This window comes from Felis catus, chromosome F2 (genome assembly GCF_018350175.1).
Source record: "Felis catus isolate Fca126 chromosome F2, F.catus_Fca126_mat1.0, whole genome shotgun sequence".
Classification (NCBI taxonomy): Eukaryota; Metazoa; Chordata; class Mammalia; order Carnivora; family Felidae; genus Felis; species Felis catus.
This window is the reverse complement of record NC_058385.1, coordinates 57,171,913-57,192,468: the sequence shown is the minus strand read 5'-3', so window position 1 is coordinate 57,192,468 and position 20,556 is coordinate 57,171,913. Positions and strand designations below refer to the sequence as shown.

Below are 20,556 nucleotides of genomic sequence, written 5' to 3'. Positions count from 1 at the left end.
ATGTTTAGTGAAAATGTGTGTATTGAATATTTACTTTTTAAGAAAGCTGATTTCACCATCCAAAAAGCAAGTCAGTTCAGCCAAAGGATGCTGTCAAGAAGGGACTAAGCACAAAGCCATAAAGATGTAACACAAACTTATCTTTGAAAAAGTTGAAACTGAGCCCAAAAATATAGCAGGAAAGAATTTAGACTATTTTTATTAGTATTTATAAATCAAAGTATTTTAGTACATCCAGAAACACACTTTTAAAAGAAGCAGCATCCCACATAATCTAATTTCAATAAAACATATTTAGGTAAAAATGTGTTACAAGGGAAATTGTATGCTGATTATTTTCCTATACAGCCAAAAAAAAAGTTTAATACTGAATTACATGCGACTTTATTGCCTTGTGTTTCATGTTAACAGTATACAGGGCAATATTATATTCTAAAATATAAAATTAAATTAAATGCTGATTTGAAGCCATGATGATGTATTAGCTCCAGCCAGCTTCATCATTTTAAAATAGCTAATGTATTAAATAAGTCTTGGTTATTTTAAAATACCTATCTTCTATAGCCATATCTTTTTAGTGCAATTATTTTCTAAATGAAAGTGCTCTCTGGCACCATGATATCATTGGTAGTAATGTGACAATTTTTCTACTAATTTATTGACCTTATATGAAAGATGGGATATTTTGGCTGAGAATGTAGTGTGTATGATAATAAAGGTGAGATATTGGAAATTTTAGACCTAAGAGTGTACTATTTTAAGATATTGATATGGAGTATTGTTTTATGAACAAATTCCCCACACATTTTCAAACAATAAATCATCAGAATGGCTATTTAGATTAACTATATAGTTTGAAGATTTTTAGTGCTTCTATGTTAAGGATTATGCACAAGTTGCTCATAATATCTGTATGTTAATAATCAAAAAGCCCAATAATATCTCAATTAAAATTAGAATTGATTATGTGGGGCACCTGGGTGGTTCAGTCAGCTAAGCATCTGACTCCGGATTTCAGCTCAGTTTGTGATCTCATGGTTCATGAGACTGAGCCCCATCTCTGTGCTGTCAGCACAGAGCCTGCTTGGGTTTCTCTCTCTCCCTCTCTCTCTGCTCCTCCCCTGCTCCTGCTCTCTCTCTCTCTCTCTCTCTCTCTCTCTCTCTCAAAATAAATAAATAGGCATTTAAAAAGAAAATAAAAGAGGAAAAGAAAAGAAAAGAAAAAAGAAAAGAAAAGAAAAGAAAAGAAAGAAAAGAAAAGAAAAGAAAAAAGATTATGAAAGTGCAGCTGGCACATAGTGTATATTAACATACATGGGGACCACAGTGGTGTCAATGACCATGTAAAAACCAGTGATATTAATGTGCTTAAAAAGCATGAAGTTTCATTTAGAGCAAATGAAAACCATTAAACTAATTTTATCACTTTGTATTCTAAATTTTCTTCCTCATGCATATTAAAATTGTTAATATGCCAGTTCCCATAGAAGAACTTCACAAATAGTTCAGTAAGTTCAATTTTATATTAGTCACATCATTGCTTTAAATAGAGAATCAGTAACATCAATTGCCTCAAGTATTTTAATTCCAATAAAAGTTTTATTTATATCCACTTCATGAAATCAAAGCATAGTCTTTAAAAAGTTCCTTGAATCAAAGAAAAAAAATCTAATATTATAAATCCAGTAAAAATATTAACATTTTAATAATTTTAAATTTTCTTAGACTTGTTTTATGATCAACCATATGGTTTTCTAAAAGTACCATATGCATTGAAAAGAATGTGCACTTGGTATTATTGGGCAGAGTGTTTTGTAAATACCAGTTAAGTATAGTTGGTTGATAATGTTGTGTTTGAAGTATTCTATATCATTACTGGTTCTCTGTCCACATTTTTTTTAATCAACTGATGAAAAAGAAATATTGAAATGCTCAGTTGGACTCTACTTATTCTTTCTGTCTTGCCATGTTTTTGTGTGTGTGTGTGTGTGTGTGTGTGTGTGTGTGTGTGTGTGTGTGTATTATGAAGACCTGTTTTTAGGTGCATAACATTGTAGGTTTTATGTCTTCTTAATGACTTAATTTTTTCATTACTAAGAACTATCTTTCTTTTTCATTAGTAATTTACTATTTCTTGAAATTTACCTTGTCTCACATAAATATCTTACAATTAGTATGGCATTGGTGTACTATTTATCATCTTTTTAATTTGGTAGTGTGTTTATAATTAAGTTAGGTATCTAGTAGATAGCATTTGATTGAGTCATGGTTTTTTATACAGTCTAAAAATGTATACTTTTTGATTGTTGTCTTTTAAATTATTAGACCATTTACATTTCATGTAAATTTTTCCTATAGTTAACTTTGTCTACCATATTACTATTATTTTTATTGGATCTACTTGTTCCTTTTTTCCATGATATTTTTTCCTCTATTAACTTTTTTTTTAACCTTTTGAACCCCTTCACCCATTTCTCCACCTCCCTCATTCCCTGCCTCTGGCAACCATCTATTGGTTCTCTGTATCTATGAGTTTTTTGTTTGTTTCTTTTAATTTTCTTTACATTTCAGAGTAAGAAAAGGCATATGTTATCTGTCTTTCTCTATTTCACTTAGCATATTGCCCTAAAGGTCCATCCATGTTGGACCAGATGGCAAAGTTTCATTCTTTTTTATAGCTGAATAAAATTCTAGTGTGTGTACACACACACACACACACACACACACACACATACATACACACACATAGTTTCTTCATCTATTTATTTAATAATAGACACTTAGGTTGTTTCTATATCTTGGCTATGGTAAATAGTGCTGCAGTGAACATGGGGTACATATATATTTTTGAGTTAGAGTTTTCATTTTCTTCAGGTAAATACTCAGAAGTGGAAATGCTGGAACATATAATAATTCTGTTTTTAATTTTTTGAGGAATCTCCATACTGGTTTTCATAGTGGCTACACCAATTTATGTTCCCACCAACAGTGCGCAAAGGTTACCTTTTTTTCTACATCATTGTGTACACTTCAATTTCTTATCTTTTTGATAATAACCATTCTAACAAATGTGAAGTGATAGCTCATTGTGATTACAATTTGCATTTCCCCAATGATTAATGATGTTGAGCATCTTTTCTGTACCTTAGCTATCTGTATGTCTTCTTTGGAAAAATGTCTCTCAGATCTTCTGCCCATTTTTTAATTGGATTGTTTTCTGTTTGTTTTTGTTTCTGAGTTGTTGTTTTTTGCTACTGAGTTTTACGAGTTTCTTATATATTTTGGATATTAGCGCTTTATCAGATACATGATTTGCAAATATTTTCTCCTATTTAGTATGTTGCCTTTTCATTTTTTTTTATGGTTTCCTTGCTGTGCAAAGACTCTTTAGTTTGATATAGTCCCACTTGTTTATTTTTGCTTTTGTTGCTTTTACTTTTGGTGTCAGATTTTTAAAAATGTCACTATGTTTATGCAGGGCCTTTTGTGGTACCATACAAATTTTAGTATTATCTGTTCTATTTCTGTGAAAAATGAAATTTGAATTTCAAGAGAGGTTGAGCTGAATCTATAGATTACTGTGGGTAGTATGGACATTACAACAATTAATTCAAGTCCATGGACACGTAATATCTCTTCATTTATTTGTGTCTTTTTCAATCTCTTTCCCTAAAGTCTTGTAGTTTTCAAATTGCATATAGGTCTTTCACCTCATTTGTTAAATTTATTCCTATTTTACTCTTTGTGATGCATTTGTAAGTAGGATTTTTTTTCTTAATTTCACTTTCTAAATGTATTAGCTATGTATTTTTTTCGTACCTGCTCTAATATTTATAGCATGCATTTTTAACTTAGTAAAACCCAGCATCAAATTCTATTATTCCACTTCTCATAGAAGAACCCCACAATAGTGTATTCCCATTTCCCCTCAGTCCTTTGGACTATTGTTTTCATTTATCTCATTTCTATGGTGTTAACATACATTTTTTAAGCTTTAAGCAGAGAATTATCTTTTTTTATTAAAAAAATTATTTTTTACATTTATTCATTTTTGAGAGACAGAGCACAAGTGGGGGAGGGACAGAGAGAGAGGGAGACACAGAATGAGAAGCAGACTCCAGGCTCTGAGCTGTCAGCACAGAGCCCGAAGCGGGGCTTGAACTCAGGAGCTGTGAGATCACGACCTAAGCCGAAGTCTGACGCCCAACCGTGGAGCCACCCAGGCGCCCCAAGCAGAGAATTATCTTTAACTATTTTTTAAGTAAGACAAAGTTCACATTTAAAAATTTTAATATTAAATATAGTTGTTTGTTTTGTGATAATAATACAAATATAAGTTTTGATGATACATAGCCTCGTGATAAAAACGAAGCTCTCATAAAATTAAGAAACAGAAAGGGGCTCCTGGGTGGCTCAGCTGGTTAAGCATCTGACTCTTGATTTTGGCTCAGTTCATGATCTCACACTTTGTGATTTCAACCCCTATGTAGGACTCTGCTGACAGTGCAAAGCCTGCTTGGGATTCTCTCTCTCCGTCTCTCTCTGACCTTCCCCTGCTCATGCTCTCTCTGTCTCTATCTCAAAATAAATAAACTTAAAAAATTTTAAGAAATAGAAATATACTTAGAATTGCTTGCAGTGTACGTGTAATTCGTAACTCTGACCAAGCAAATGCTACTCATCACAATAAAATTGTTAAAATTTACAAATACTTTTATATACAGTGAAATAACAGAATTATATTTGTGTGTGTGTATGTGTGTGTGTGTATGACAGAGTAATGCTGATTCAAAAAATAAGTAAATGAGTGTGTCAGTACTCTTTTCTCTTTTTTGCTGTTCATTGTCATTCAGACTTAGAAAGATTTGCATCTCTGAAGTACTCTTGTAAAATCAACCAAAAACCCTACTAAGGTGTTGAAATTTTCTGCAAATAAAACTTTTAAATGTGGTTGTTTTTCATTAAATCAGTTGTAAATCTTTAATCAAAATATTCAGTTATTGGAGTGGTAAAGATCATCAGCTTTGAAGTTTTTGGTGAGTTGCAATTATCAAAAACAAAGTTTAGCATCAAGAAGACATTTAAATGTTATTTCTATGAAAGTGTGAATGCTCAAACACTGTACAAAATTAAAATTGGAAATGATCTTATTTTTAATTGTATTAAATTTATATTTTATACTAGAATGGAATAAAGTTGAGAAAATACACAATTATATAGCTTGTAAGTGAATATTTTTAAAAATCATAATTTAAGAAAACTTGTTTGACAAGTTTTATGTTATAATAATCTTTGTCAAAGGAAGGTATCTGAAAAGAAATAAGCATTCAGTGTCTTTGAAAATATTTGAACTGAAATATATACACATCACTGAATGACAAAAATAAAATTGAGACTTTCTTCCATTTTAAAAATTAGCTCTAAGTTTACCAGATAGCTCAGCCCATATAAAGAGGAAACTTTCTTGATTAAAAATAGTATGGCCTATGGAGATATCAGTTTAACATGCCAATATTTTAAATGTATTAAAATATCTTTAACAATGTTAATAATAATACATTAATTCTTTAGAAAAATAGTAAAAGGCACTAAATAATGGCTAAGAAACCAATTAAAAATGTACATGTGCATTGTAAATTAGTATTTTGCTAACATTATTTTTAATGTTTAGGTAATATAAAGAATGTATTTTTGTGCACAGATATTTGGCATTTTTAAAAAATTATTTCATTTTAAAAACTGTTTTTGTATAGAAAACTATTTTGAAATGTTCATCAGTGTAATTCCAATTTTGTTAGAACATATTTCTAATTATACAAGTTATTTTTAACTTCTTTCATTCCCGGAATTTTGCAGTTTGAATGGTAAAACATCATTTTAGTATAGTAAAGCTATGTACACATCTGCTGTCCCTCTTAGATTATTTTCCTTTGAAGAACGAGGATATTATCGTATTAATATTTGTATCCCTAGAAATTGGCACTGCACCTGGTATTAAGTACTTAGCAAATGTTAAATGAATCTGATTGAATAGGAAGTCTCTTTAATAATGTAAAACTAAATGTGCACTGGCAGTTAAAAATAATGTAAAATCATTTTTATGTGATTTTTCCCTTTTTTGTTTATTAATTCTAGTGATCCCTTAATATTAGTGTTCAACTGCAAATTAGACTTTTATATACACTTATATAATTTTTAGATATAAAATCAGTTTCCTCTGTAGGTAACATTGGGTCTGCAACCTAACTTGCCTTTGATTTCACAAAAACTGCATCAACAATTTTATTCCCACTTCTGTGTGTGTACTGGAGCATAAGCATCAGTGAAGGTAGGGAGGTGTCGTCTCATTAAAATCTATCTCCAATATGAAGCACAATACCTGGCTCGTTGTGGTTGCATAACAATTATCTGGTGAAATAATTGAATAAATATGTCTTTTTAAAAAATAAATTTCTAGAGGTGCCTGGGTGGCTCAGTCGGTTAAGTGCCAGCTCAGGTCATGATCTCACAGTTCTTGAGTTCGAACCCCACACGGGCTCTCTTTTTTCGGAGTTGGTTTCAGATCCTCTGACTCCCTCTCTCTCTGCCCCTCCCCGGTATGTGCACAGGTGCTACATTCTCTCTCTCTCTCAAAAATAACTAATCGTAAACAAAAATTTAAAAAATAAAAATAAATGTCTATGTTCTTGGAAGTGTACTACAGCACGGGCTTTGAGATTCCTTTTGCATCTGACGCATTAGCAGCTTCATTTCCTTCCTGAGTTGATGGGAATGTTTCTGTCATGCTGCCATCTACTTTAACCTAACTTGCCATATCATTAGGTGTATCCTTAGAAACATAATGAAATTCTAAAGATAGCCACATTACTGAGGAGCTGGCAAAGTGTAAGCCTAATAATGATGTTGAACATTCTTTATAAAATTGATGGATCTTGTACTAAGCAAGAGCTCAATCAAGGGCAAAATACTCCAGGGTGAAATCCACCTCTAGGTTACCAACTGCATTTCAAATATTTTCTGATTGATTTGACACTGGATGGGATTTCCTTCCAGGTTAAATATTCCCATTACCCAACTTGAATTCCTTACAGATAGTGAAATGGAGAATATAGGGCCATTTCTCAGTCCATACAAAAGCATAAGGCAATAAAACTGGAAGAGAGGGACTTAGGGCTTAAACTTAAACGAAATTTGGACTGTGACCTTGCTGAAGTCTCCTGATGTTACAAAAACATACAAAACCACTGGTCTTTAGTGATTCAGAATTGATATTTTCATAGGATTATATAATTGTTAGAAAAGAATGTTAAGATTTTTCTGATACTAAAGCAGGCAGGTAAAATATTACTATGCCAGTTTTACAGATGAGGCAGCTAAAATTCAGGGAACAAGTACAAATATGACCAGTGTCCTTTCTTAACGTAGTAGAGACCAGACTCTAAGTTTCTCTTACTTCTGATAACTATGTATTCAACTGTATGAAATCCTAGGTTTTTCTTTTTTGAAAGGTCTTGTGATAAACAAGTTTACATCAAAGAGTCAACTTTCTGAATAGAAAGGATACACTGGGACTTATGAGTGATTTTAGGGTATTTATTCCCTACTATAGAAAACAATGGAATAAGAAAACCAGAACATTAATTTGCCCAAGGTCACTAACATAATACTTCAGACGTTGCCTCTGAATAATAGTTCAAGCTGCTAGCCATGTCATGCTTGAAATCTACACATGCACTAGTTAGGATTGTAAAATATGTATCAGGTGAGGTACATATTTCCAATTGAATTACACTCTCAATTATTTTAAAACAAATATAAAATGAGAAGTCAGAAGTGTATTTATAGCAACGATGAGTTGTAGCAATGCTGAGAACTCAGTCATGGGCTGTACTACCTAGTGGTATAAAATTCTCCATACAAGGCAAAACCACTGACATAAAAAATAGAGTAAAAATTATAAGACGTTATATTTTTGCTGATATTCAATTTATTTCTTATGTCAGTGATTTTTTACCTTTTATGGAGAATTTATTTATACCAAAGTATTTTTATCTGCATGCCATAATAAATTAGAATTTTGCAATGAGAAATTTTTACTTTCAAAATGGAAGTGTTATGTGTTTTATTGACATTAATAGCATAGGAAAATTATATATACAGGTGAAATTTTAAGTTTTTTACATTTTTCTTTCCAAAAATCTGATAATTAAAATATTTTACACTTTCATGAATCTTTTGGGCGTGGTAAATTAAAGGGCCTGTTAGATCTCTAACTAAAGGAGTTAAATAGGCAGTTGAATTGCCTGATCTCAAGCTCAGGAGAGACATCAATGCTGAATGTATACATTTGAGAGGCATTAAGCTAAAAAGAGTTTTTGGAACGATGGGGTCAGATGAAGTTATCCTAGAAGAAACTGTACAAAGAAGGAAACAAAACATTAAATACTAATCCCTGAAGTATTTTAGCCCTCAGTCATCAGGTTAAAAAAAAAAATAGAGACAGCAGAAGATACCAAAAAGGAAAGCAACTAAGCCCAAAAGAAAACTACTAGAGTCTAATGACTGGGAGGCCAAGGAAACAAGTGCTTGTAGAAGGAAGGAACGATGTACTGTGGCACATTTTGCTGAGAAGTCTCTGAAAAAAGAAGGTACAGAAGTTACCGCTGGATCCGGCAGCTAGACTTAACAAGAGCAGTTTAGTAAGGATATGAGATGCAAGGCTGATGATGAAACTGGAAATAGCTATACAGATAACTCCCTCAGGATAGATGCTTAATAAGTTTCCTATTAAAAGAGAGAAATGGGAAAAATAATTGAAAGAGGATGGAGAGGTAATAAGAGTTTTGCTGGTTTATTTAAGATGGAGTATATAAGTTATGTCTGTATGCTATTGGGAATGGACCACAGAGGAAGGAGGAACTGGTAATTCAGAAGGGATAAGAAATATTTAGGAACAGAGTCCTTGAGAAATAAAAAGGGCTTAATACCATCAGCACAAGAACGAGGGGTTGACCTCATATAGAATAAAAACACCTTCTCCATTCCAACCGGAGAGGAAGCAGGGAATATGGATATGACACCACTGGGCCAATAGATTTGGTGCTGGTAAAATGAAGTCATGCCTATCTTATTGCTTCTACTCTCTCAGTGAACTATAAGGGGAGAAATCAGACCAAAAAAAAGGATGGGAAGAAGAGAATGAAAAGGGGCGCCTGGGAGGTTCAGCCAGTTGAGTGTCTGACTTCGGCTCAGGTCATGATCTCATGGTTCATGAGTTTGAGCCCTGCAACAGGCTTTGTGCTGACAGCTCAGATCCTGGAGCCTGCTTCAGATTCTGTCTCCCCCTCTCTCTGTCCCTTCCCTGCTCATGCTCAGTGTCTCTCTGTCTCTCAATAATAAATAAATGTTTAAAAAAGTTAATAAAAAGAAGAGAATGAAAAATCAATTAGAGTGGAACGTCCTTAGTTTTATAATTAAAGAATACCATCTGGCACATATGTGGCTAAATTTAGGATATATATGGCTAAATTTATTTACATTGTTCTTAAGAATACCTATGAAAAGAACCTAGGGTCTGTCTCTTTTGCTTTCCTTTATGGTGAGATATTAGCAGCAAGTAATTTTGTTGTGTAGTAATGAATTATAAACTGCTCAGTATTTCTGCCTTTCCATCTAAAACTAGATCTAATTCTTTCATCAATCAACAACGTAAAATCTCATTAGTATGACATGACTTTGTTGTTTTATCTGGTAATGGCATAGGTTTGTACCGAGACAATACCCTACAGTCGTGGAAACCCTGCTATTTCTTGAGTTCAAATCCTCACTGTGCTTCCAGCAAGCACTTAACATCACGGAGGCTCATTTTACCCATTTAAAAGTAGAGATGATAATAATACTTCATAAGAATTTTATGTTCTGGTTTAAGCGTATAAACTTAATCTTTAGCCAAATGCTTTGGACAACATATGCTCTCAACAGAGGCAGCAATCATCATTATCATTATTTTGTTGGAATCTATTCTAAATCAATTATCATTCATATTTAACTGTATCTCTCTTAAATACACAGACTTTATTTAGTTTTACACAATACATACCAATGGAATCCTATGAATAAGACTGTAATGTTGATAACTGTGCAATTGTTTTTAGTAAAAATTAATTAATTACTTAAAGTCAAATGTTGTAAATGTATAGGCTTTTGGACTACTCCACCAGAATGATCGGTAGATAGTTGCTCTTCCTATTTTTAAAATGGTATTTAAGGGGTGCCTGGGTGGCACAGTCGGTTAAGCGTCCGACTTCAGCCAAGTCATGATCTCGCGGTCCGTGAGTTCGAGCCCCGCATCAGGCTCTGGGCTGATGGCTCAGAGCCTGGAGCCTGTTTCCGATTCTGTGTCTCCCTCTCTCTCTGCCCCTCCCCCGTCCATGCTCTGTCTCTCTTTGTCCCAAAAATAAATAAACGTTGAAAAAAAAATTAAAAAAAAATAAAATGGTATTAAACTTTAATAATGTATTTTAGAAATTTTATTTTAAATTATGGTATCATTTGGGTTTTACCCTGTCCACACTTTGAACATTTTTTTTTTAATTTCAAAAACTCTATCATTTTTATTTAAGAAATGTCCCTTGGATACATTCTCATGTCTGCATTACCACTTAAACTGCCCTAGATAACTGTGTGATACTGGGCAAGTTTCTTATTCCTTTTAAGTCTTAATATTCTCATTGGGAAAATATGGATAATAGTAGTACCCAGACTTTTTGGCAGTCAAATGAGGTACAGTTCGTAATACAATCTTTGAAAGACCGTAAGTATCCAAAATTATTACAAATCAACAATGTTAACTATTCACACATACTTTTTCCCTGTGGCTATTATCATTTCTATGAAATAGATAGTATAAGAAATACAATACATAGTAGCTACTGGATAATTCCAGTTCTAGAATAACCAAAATATAAATGGCCAGTCCTTTTGAGGGGAGAGAAACAAGGAAGGGCAGTTATCTTTTGTTGTCAGTTTAATAAAGTTTTGTAAGGTAAATAAATCCAAGCTATTTTTGGATTTTGTATCATATATAAATGACCTATCATATGCATTTCCAGAATGTTCCTTTCATGATATCATCGCAGGTGAGGCATCAAAGTTGTTAAAACCCTTCATCTTTGTTGGAATTTGTGTTTACATTTGTGTCAGGAAAAATCAGACTTAAACCTAATGGAACAACTACAGATGTTCATTTCATCAATTAAATTTGAAGCAATTCAGACTAAAGAAATTAAGAACGTAAATAGAAATCACTCATGTTAATACTTATATGGTAAGTGTAGTATTTTCTGATGTATATTTATTTAATATGCTTAAAATAGTTGCTAAATTAAAGCACTTAATTGCAAAAGAGTCTTCATTCTATAGAAACATCTTACATGCTATTCCAGAATAAAAGAGAATAAAAAGAAGGGATTAAACTTCTACTTAAAATTTACATAACAAAAAGAAAATGTACATAAGAATTATAAATTTTGAGAATTGTAGGTTCCAGCAAAGTGAAAAATAAATATTGAATAAAAATTACCAATCTATTTTTACATATGTGATAATATATTAAGTTCTAGCATTCTATAATTGCTATTTTAATTATCCTAATTGTATGAGATTACTTCACTGCTGATTCCCAAGGAGATATAATATGGTTCCCTAAGTGATTATTTTCTTCAGTGGCTATAGTTTCTGTTTAATACAGAAAACAAGAATGATTGATGTTAAAATTATTATAATTTTGTCAGCCCACAAACACAGAGGGTAACCAGTATGGAGATCAAACTTTGGATAAAGAAAGAAAATAAGACAACACCATTCACACCGAGCAATTGTTCCTGTGTACATTTAACTAATTGTTTTAGAACTCAAGCAATTCCAAGAGGAAAAAAAAAGTTTTGGTCTTTCATTAAACCCCATCATTGTCTATTGTGTTTTAAAATCTTATTCTTAATTTGTTTATTAATTAAGAGGAAAAGTAACAATAGGTGTTCCCCACCTCTCTTTCTTTAAGTTGACCAGACCCAAAGGCAAATGCATATTTTCAAACACCATATATTAGTTGTATCAAAGTCTTACTTTAACCACTTAGTTCCACTTTAAGTCTTTAAGCACAGTAAATCTGTCAGCAAAAACATATTTTTTTCTCTTAAATTCAGCTAAGACATGATTGTATTTACTGCTTTTATTTCAATATATTTCTCTAACATTGTTATACATTCATTTTTATTTTTGAGAATGTTTATCTGAAGCGTCAAGCTTTTTGCAAAACCAGATTCCAGTGCATGGTTAGCCTCAAGAACAAAAACTAATGAAGTTTTTAAAAATAATTTTATATAATTACTATTTTTTACTTTGAAAATAGAGCACATTTCACATTTGTGTCACTTCTCTCCAATAAAAATATCTTCAGAGCACCTAGGTGCCTCAGTCAGTCAGGTGTCCTACTCTTGATTTTTGGCTCATGTTATAATTTCATGGTTCCTGGGTTCGCGCCCCACACTGGGCTCCATATTGATGGTTCAGAGCCTGCTTGGGATTTTGTCTCCCTCTCTCTATGCCCCTCCCCTGCTCTCTCTCTCTGTCTCTCTCTCTGTCTCTCTCTCTCTGTCTCTCTCTCAAAATAAATAAATAAACATTAAAAAAAATCTTAGAACATCACTCCCCACTTACATCTTGTAAAACAAATACAGGTATCAGTTTAGTTTGGGTGAAAACCATCCCAGAACAATTTAAGAAAACCTTCATGACTCAGTTTATCACAGAAACACTTCACAAAAATCTCTATCAATAATGGAAGAACATAATTCCCAGAGCCCGTGATGCATTGTAGATGCTTTGCTAAGGGACACATGGGTATTACAGAACAAATTCACTTTGAAATTGGAACAAAGTCCCTATATTCCTCCCTCAATATTCTCCAAAATGAGTTTGTAATTAACAACTAAAAACAACTGTTTCAAAAGTAACTCATATGAAGGTAAATTTAGTATTTTTGAAGGTGGTTCAAATTTATGCCAGCTCTAGCTTTTCTATTTATGGATATAATCTCTACCTTTTCCATAATTTTTAAATTGGGTATTTTATTTTATTTTATTTTATTTTGCTGTATTATTTTACTTTATTTTATTTTATTGAGGAGAAAACTTGCATCTCCAGGACAGTTACAGGTAGAAGAGGATAATCTAGTATAACATTTAGGTACTTGGGTTCTAAAATCAGACAGATTTGGGTTGAGATCTTGGTTCTGTACTCAGGTTTTCTTAATCTCAGGTTATTTAATCTCAGGTTCTGTACTCAGGTTATTTAATCTCTCTAAAGTTTAGTTTTCTCACCTCTAAAATGAGAATAGTAATGCTATTTGCCTCATAGTATTGTTAGGAATACTAAAGGAATTACATAGGTAAAACCCCTTCCTCTAGTCATTGCTCAGAAACGTTAGTTTATCAGAAAAATAAAGCAAAACTGTAAGACTTTTGATTACACATATAATGATACACAGGTTTGTTTCGTTTAAGTGATCAGTAAAATGATATTTGCAGTCTACATTTTCTAACCTTTTGAAAAATATAACCCTTTAAAAATTAACTTTTTTAGTTTGTCTATAAAGTGAACAGAATATACATGCATATGTATATATGCATATTACATATTCATTTATATATATATGAATGATCACTTTTTTGTTGTTACTTCTTTTTATTCAGTGTCAGGCTTAAGATCCCAACAATATCCTTTTTTTTTTTTTTCAGTTTCTTAACTCTTCTTCTTGATTCCCAGAACGTTGGGAATCAGAGCATTACAATACTGTGTGTAGTCTCTGGTTTTTTTGTTGTGTATGTGTGTTAGAGAGATGAGCTAAAACAATTTACTAGACAGATTAACAGATTGATATATTGATGAATCTGTCTATCTACCTACCTATATGTCTATCTCTATCTGCTTACCTATGTATCTATATAAATATCTACTCACTCAGGATGTATATAATAGAATTTCCTTATTGGTACCGCACTATGCAAAATAATTTGAAGTCTGTTCAGTTCTATTTGTGTCTGCTCAATTCTTCTTTGTATTCCTAGAACCTAGCACAATGCCTGGAATATATTGTTATAAGTGAATGAATCAGTGAATATCAGTTATGTATCTGCAATCCAGAAATTTGTGTCATTAGTTGAAGATGCAATTAAAAAAATAATTTATACAAGTGCTAAATCCTATATTTATGAATATAGTTTATTAATAGTTTAAATGGAAATTTTAATAGGTTCTTTGTCTTGATACTTAATTGCCATATGCTTTAGGGTAAATCCACTTCATGATAATTCAACATAATATTTTGTTCCATTAACCTGAATAATTGGAGTTAACTATTATTAAATGTGTCATACACTGTGTATAGAAGAACAGTTCCTTTCCTATGGTGTCATACTACTCTCCTTTTCTGTAATGATTTTTTTAACTTCATTTTTAGACACGTTTAGATTTATATTCAGTTTTAAGAAATAATAAAAAGAGATGCTGTATACTCTTCATCGTTTCCTGAATTGACAATTTCTTGCATAACTATAGGACATATATCCCAACCAGAAAACTGACATTGATACAATCTACCAATCTTATTCAAAGTTTACTAATTTTATGTATATTCGTGTGTGTGTGTGTGTGTGTATGTGTGTGTGTGTGTGCGTGCTTATTTAGCTCTATGTAGATTTGCATGACCACCACCACAGTGAAAACACAGTACAGTCCGTCACAAGGATCCCTCATGTTATCTTTTACAGCCATGGTCACTGCCTCCCATCCCCTCCTCCTACAACTCCTGGTACCCACTAATCTATTTTCCAGCTTTCTAGTTTTGTCACTTCAAGAATAGTATAGAAATAAAGTCATGCAGTGTGTAACCATTTGATATTGTATTTTTCTGCTCTGCTTAATTCCTTTCAGAACTGTTTAAGTTGTCATACGTATTGTCATTCCTTTTTATTGTTGAGTTCTGTTCCAAGGTATGAATACACAGTTTAGTCACTCACCTGTTGAAGGACATTGGGTTGTTCCAACTTTTTAGCTTCTATAAATAAATATGTGTTCAGGTTTTTATGTGATCATAAATCATCATTTCTGTGGGATAAATGTACAAGAGTGCAATTACTAAGCTGTATAGTAAGCACACATGTAGTCTTGTGAGAAGCTACCACACTTCTTTCCAGAGTGGCTGTAACATTTTACATTCCCAAGTGCAATACATGAGTAATTTCATTTTCTCCATAATATTTCCAGCATTCAGTTACCTTATTTTTTTTTATTTTAGCCCATCTGATTGGTATATAGTGATATCTCATTGCAATGGTAAAATGCATTTTCCTAATGGCTAATGATGTTGAACATCTTTTCATGTACCATCCAGTATCTTCTTCATTGGAATGTATTCTGTCAATATTTTAATTGGATTTTTTCTTCTTCCTCCCCCTCGGCCTATAGTTGACTTGTAAGAGTTCTTTATATACTCTACATACAAGTCCTTTGTGGAATATGTACCTTACAGTTGTGTTCTTTCGGTCTGCAGCTTTCTTTTCATCCTCTGCGCAATCTTTTCACATGGCATCTATTAATCTTCAGTAAACCTATTATTTAGCTACTAAAATGTCATGCCCTTTATTGAAACAAGTAAGCACACAAGTTAAAAAAAAACCCAGTTAAAATCATTTTTTCTGCAGGCATTTATAAATTGGCTCAAGCATTTTTAAAGTTAATTTTCTAAAAGCACATGGATGTAAGGAAGGTTCTAAACTGTAAGATCTGGAAATTTGAAATTGACTTTGGTAGCATCAAAACTAAAGATTTGTTTTTGTCTTTTGATAGGTTCTGTTGCTACTGCATGTCGTGACCCAGGGGTTCCCATGAATGGGACTCGAAATGGGGATGGACGAGAACCCGGGGACACTGTTGTTTTTCAATGTGACCCAGGATATGAGCTTCAAGGAGAGGAAAGAATAACCTGCATTCAGGTAGAAAATCGCTACTTCTGGCAGCCCAGCCCACCAGTCTGTATAGGTACGAATTAAAGAATAAATTAAAGTTTTATATAAGTATCAAACAATGGAAAAAATGGGTGCTGATGTTATTAAGCACAGTATTATAGAATAGGTTCTATACAGGATCTAAGAGTTCAAAAATCTATGAACCTCCAAAAAAATACACAAAATTTTAAATGACTATATTTTTCCCCCTAAGGGGAGAGTCCACAATTTCATTGATTCTCAATAGTTTGGAGAGGAAGAAGAAGAAGAAGGAGAAGGAGAAGGAGAAGGAGAAGGAGAAGGAGGAAAAGGAGGAGGAGGAGTAGGGAGAGGAGAGGGAGGAGGGGAAGGGGAGGAGGAGGAGGAAGAGGAGGAGAAGGAGGATGAGGAGGAGGGAGAGGAAACGGAGGAGGGGAAGGGGGGGAGGAGGAGGAGGAGGAGGAGGGGGAAAAGTTAAGGATCAAAGCTCTTGAAAAGTCTCATTTTTCCCTTATCTACTATATAATTGTAGTTATGCACTGCTTTTAAAACTTAAAGAGTTGATGCAGATTCTACATTTAAAATGGACCATATTCATCTTGCCTCTCTAATGGCTATTTCTTCTCAAAAAAATTTTTATTGAAACTTAAGTTTAGTTTCAAAGCTTTGGCTTTACATTCAATTCATTAATTCTAAAAAAAATATGTTTTTATTTGGGTAAAATAAAATTACACTGTAAGCAACTTGAAAGAAGATCCCATATTCACTCATTCATTGTTCATGGTTTTATATCTTATAGCACTCAGCATATGAAAACCTAGCACATTTAGGAAAGAAAACTTTATTTTTATTCACATATATCCAACTCATAAATACATTTTCAATGATCATTCATAATGATTTTTTGAGTCACATGGTAAAGGAAAGAGTGTTTAGTACATCAGTGAGAAGTGAACAAACACAAGCACTCAATTATTCAGGTTTCCTTTACCCCATCTTGTAACTTCTTATGCAAGAGTTGCAAGCTAAAATTCGTTAGCCATTCAATGTGTCCTAGACATTGTTCTGAACATGGAGGAATAAGCAGTAAAGCATGACGGAGAAGTTCCCTGTTCTTGTGAAGCTACTTTCTAGTGAAATGAAAACTAAAAAATCTACATTTTCTCAGCACATTTTCTGTATTTTACACATCGGCATTTAAAAAGAAAACATTTAATGCACAAAGCAAGGTATCTAACAGCTCAAAACAGGGAAGAGACAGTTTTAGACTTCTGTAGAAAATGAGGCAAATAACAAGAAAAAAAAAAAAAAAAGAAGGACTGGAAAAAACATACCAAATAAGAACATATCTTGAACCAGTTCAGATTTAGCCATATTTCCCTTTACTCTTCATTATTGCAGTTAAAGACTTATGTTTTTCTTCATGTACCACTACAAGATTCTAAATCATCAATCATTTACATTTACCATATTTACCATAACTACACTCATACAAGCAAGGAACAAAATACAGTTAAGAAACACTTTCCAAGAAAAAGAGCCTGAGAAAATGAACTTTTCATTTGCTTACTCTTCAGTTAACCTAAAAAATTCCAATTATATTAAAACACCACATTCTAAACAATTGGAATTTGACTATCTCATAAAGAGAATCTTGGTGTAAAGAAGAAATGATAGAACTCTCCAGACTGATTGTAGAACATTTGCTTTATTGTAATTCTTCAACCTAAAGAGTGTTGCTTATTAGAAGGCTATGTAATGTCAAATGTTGTATATTTAGAATCCTACAATATTGAACAGGTTTACACTAAAATTCAAGAATACAGCAAAATGTAAAACATAAAGGAAAGGAGAGTTTTGTGGTAGACTGTTATAAAATTCCAGCCTACAAAATTCTTTGTAGATAAGACTTCAGCTAGCAAATCCTAATTCTAGGGGAAAAAATAGTGGACCATTAAATCTTACTTAAATTGAGCAGGTTGTAGAAAGTTTTGTATGGATTATGGTGCTGTGTACTATTTTTTGGGGTAGGAAAAAATAGCTTGGGGAAAGGATATGCATTAGAGATTTTCTGAGGAAAATAATATAACCTAAAAAAAAAAAAGTCTGAAAAATTGCTAAGGCTGCAGAAATCTTGACCTCTGAAACTGATAAGAAAGAACTCTATGATTGGAAATACTATGCCAAAGATTAAACCCTGAACTTTTTAGAAACTCTATAAGTCTATGTCTCAGACTATGGAGTATAAAGCATTTTGCTTGCATGTAGAAGTAGTCAGCCTTAAAGCAAGTACCAAATAGAAGGACGTCATCTTAAGAGAGTTAATAGAATTCATTCCAACAAAATTGACAATGTGAAGATTACTTTGACATTGCCAGAGGGAAAGTAGTCCCACTCCATATGAAGGTAAATAACAAAGACATTAGTGCGGGTGGGCTGCTGTTAAAGTCAGTACACACAAATAAAACTAAATGGGGTCAGAAAAATTAAGAAAATTGCCAAATAGTTATCAGTAGTTGCCTGTGTAACCGCCTCTTGACAAATTACACTCAGAACAAATCATTAATGTCAGAATTACATGGAACCTAACTGAAAATTGAATTCATAAATCTATTTGACTTAAGGAGAATCTTATTCTGGATGCTTGATGATTAGATGCATAAAAATTAAAATGCATTTTCCAAGTGCTATTTAAAATTTAGTATATTTAAGGAAAAGGAAATTTTCTTTACTCACTGAATATTTTGGATTTACGAATGTCAGATAATATCTCTGCTTGTCTCAATGGCTTGTGTAGATTTGCAAAATCAACTACAGCAATGAAATATATTGGGCAAACTTTGATAAATAAATAATGGAATCAAGAGAATTTTACATGATCTTATGCCTAAATTATATTATGATCATGGAAAATATCCAGTAAGGTACATTAAAATACATGTAATATATTTTCCTGTACTAAAAAATTCCCTATACCTTTTGTGATAAAAGATATAAACATATGTATGGACATATGTATATGTATAAAATTTCTGGAAACTAAAAAGACCAATTTTCCCTATGAAAAATAAGGAAAATTGAAACAAAATTGCTCTCCTAGCTTTCCCCAAATTATACGTAATCCCACTACCTAAGCAAGAAAAATAAAGTAAAATAAAACAAAGAACATTTTGCTATCATTCTTGTTTTTTTTATTTGTATATACATACATATATACATTTGCCATTATTACACGTATTTTTATAACTTTTTTCAAGTTCACATATAATTTTGCAAGTTTTAAAAGCAAAATATGCCATTATTTTTATCAAAATACAGAGCTACAAATTCTACTGTTCATTCATCCCTAGTTATCTTTACTGTTTTCATAATCAATATAAAGAACCACTAGCAATTCCACAAACATTTATGGAAAGTGTAGTATATACTGATTCCCAAGTTTTAAATAACATATAAGACACAGTCTTTGGCTTACAGATTAGTGATGAATGCAGACACCTGAATATAATATTTAAATAAAGATGGTCAGGGAAAAGATCCAACATAGAGGTGTTGTGCATACTAGAGTAAGTTGAAGAGAGCTGAAGTTCAGCCCAGACTGGGAATTTCCAGGAAAACTTTCTGGAGGCAGTGACGAATCTTGAAACATAAGTAAGAGTTACATAAGTGTACAAGAGAAAAAATTTTTCACCAAAAATAAATAGCATGGGCAAAGGCATAGAAATGCCAGAATAGAAGCATTTTGATAGTGTTTGAGTACAAATTATGTAGTTGATAAAACTGGAAAAGTTGCAAAGGTCAGGTCATAAAAGTTACACTGGTGTTGGGGCATTACCTGTAGGCAATGTGAAATAACTGCAGGACTGTATGCATGGGCACAGTATGATTAGATGTTTTTTATTGGGAGAAGAATGAGTTGGCAGAAACCAGAGGCATGAAAAACAAGAAGTCATTGCAATAATTCAGGAGGCAGATAAGAATCAGATCTAGAAATATGGTAGTAGGCAAAGAAAGAGGAATAGGTAGAAATATATCTATGAGGATCTATAAGTGTTTCTTGATGGATTGGATGCATGCATGCAGTGAAGAAAAGAGAAGACTCTTGACTTCTAGCCTGGGAATATAGGTGGATGATAGTGCTAATCAAACAACTTAGAATGCAAAAGAAGAAACCAATTTGAGTTGAGGACTGAATGTGTCAGATATTCTGTGTTTGATGTGCCCATAGGCTACCAATTAGAGATAGCCAGTAAACATTTGGGCATATGGCTTAGAATTAAAAAATGGGATACTGTCAACATGGAAGAATGTAATGGAGCAGAAATCAGAGACAACCAGGCAAGGACCTCAGGAGAATATTACAACTATAAGATGAAGTGGAAGAAGAGACACCTGGCAATGAAACTGAGGTCTTTACAAAGACACTAGAAGAAAATTGGAAGTGGAGTTGCAGCAAGGAGAGTGAATTTAAGGTGAAAGCCAACCCTGAAGAATGACTACAGATATGAAGAGA

General features: G+C 32.7%; 1 protein-coding gene across 7 annotated transcripts in view; it reads left to right on the top strand.

The window, feature by feature from the left end:
- CSMD3 (CUB and Sushi multiple domains 3) overlaps positions 1–20,556 on the top strand; it is a 1,245,869-nt gene that overhangs the window by 935,954 nt on the left and 289,359 nt on the right. For all 7 annotated transcript variants that reach the window (XM_045049906.1, XM_019823045.3, XM_019823042.3 and 4 more), the window contains one exon: positions 15,907–16,098. In XM_045049906.1, coding sequence (XP_044905841.1) covers positions 15,907–16,098 — 192 coding nt within the window. The remainder of the gene's footprint in view (positions 1–15,906; positions 16,099–20,556) is intronic.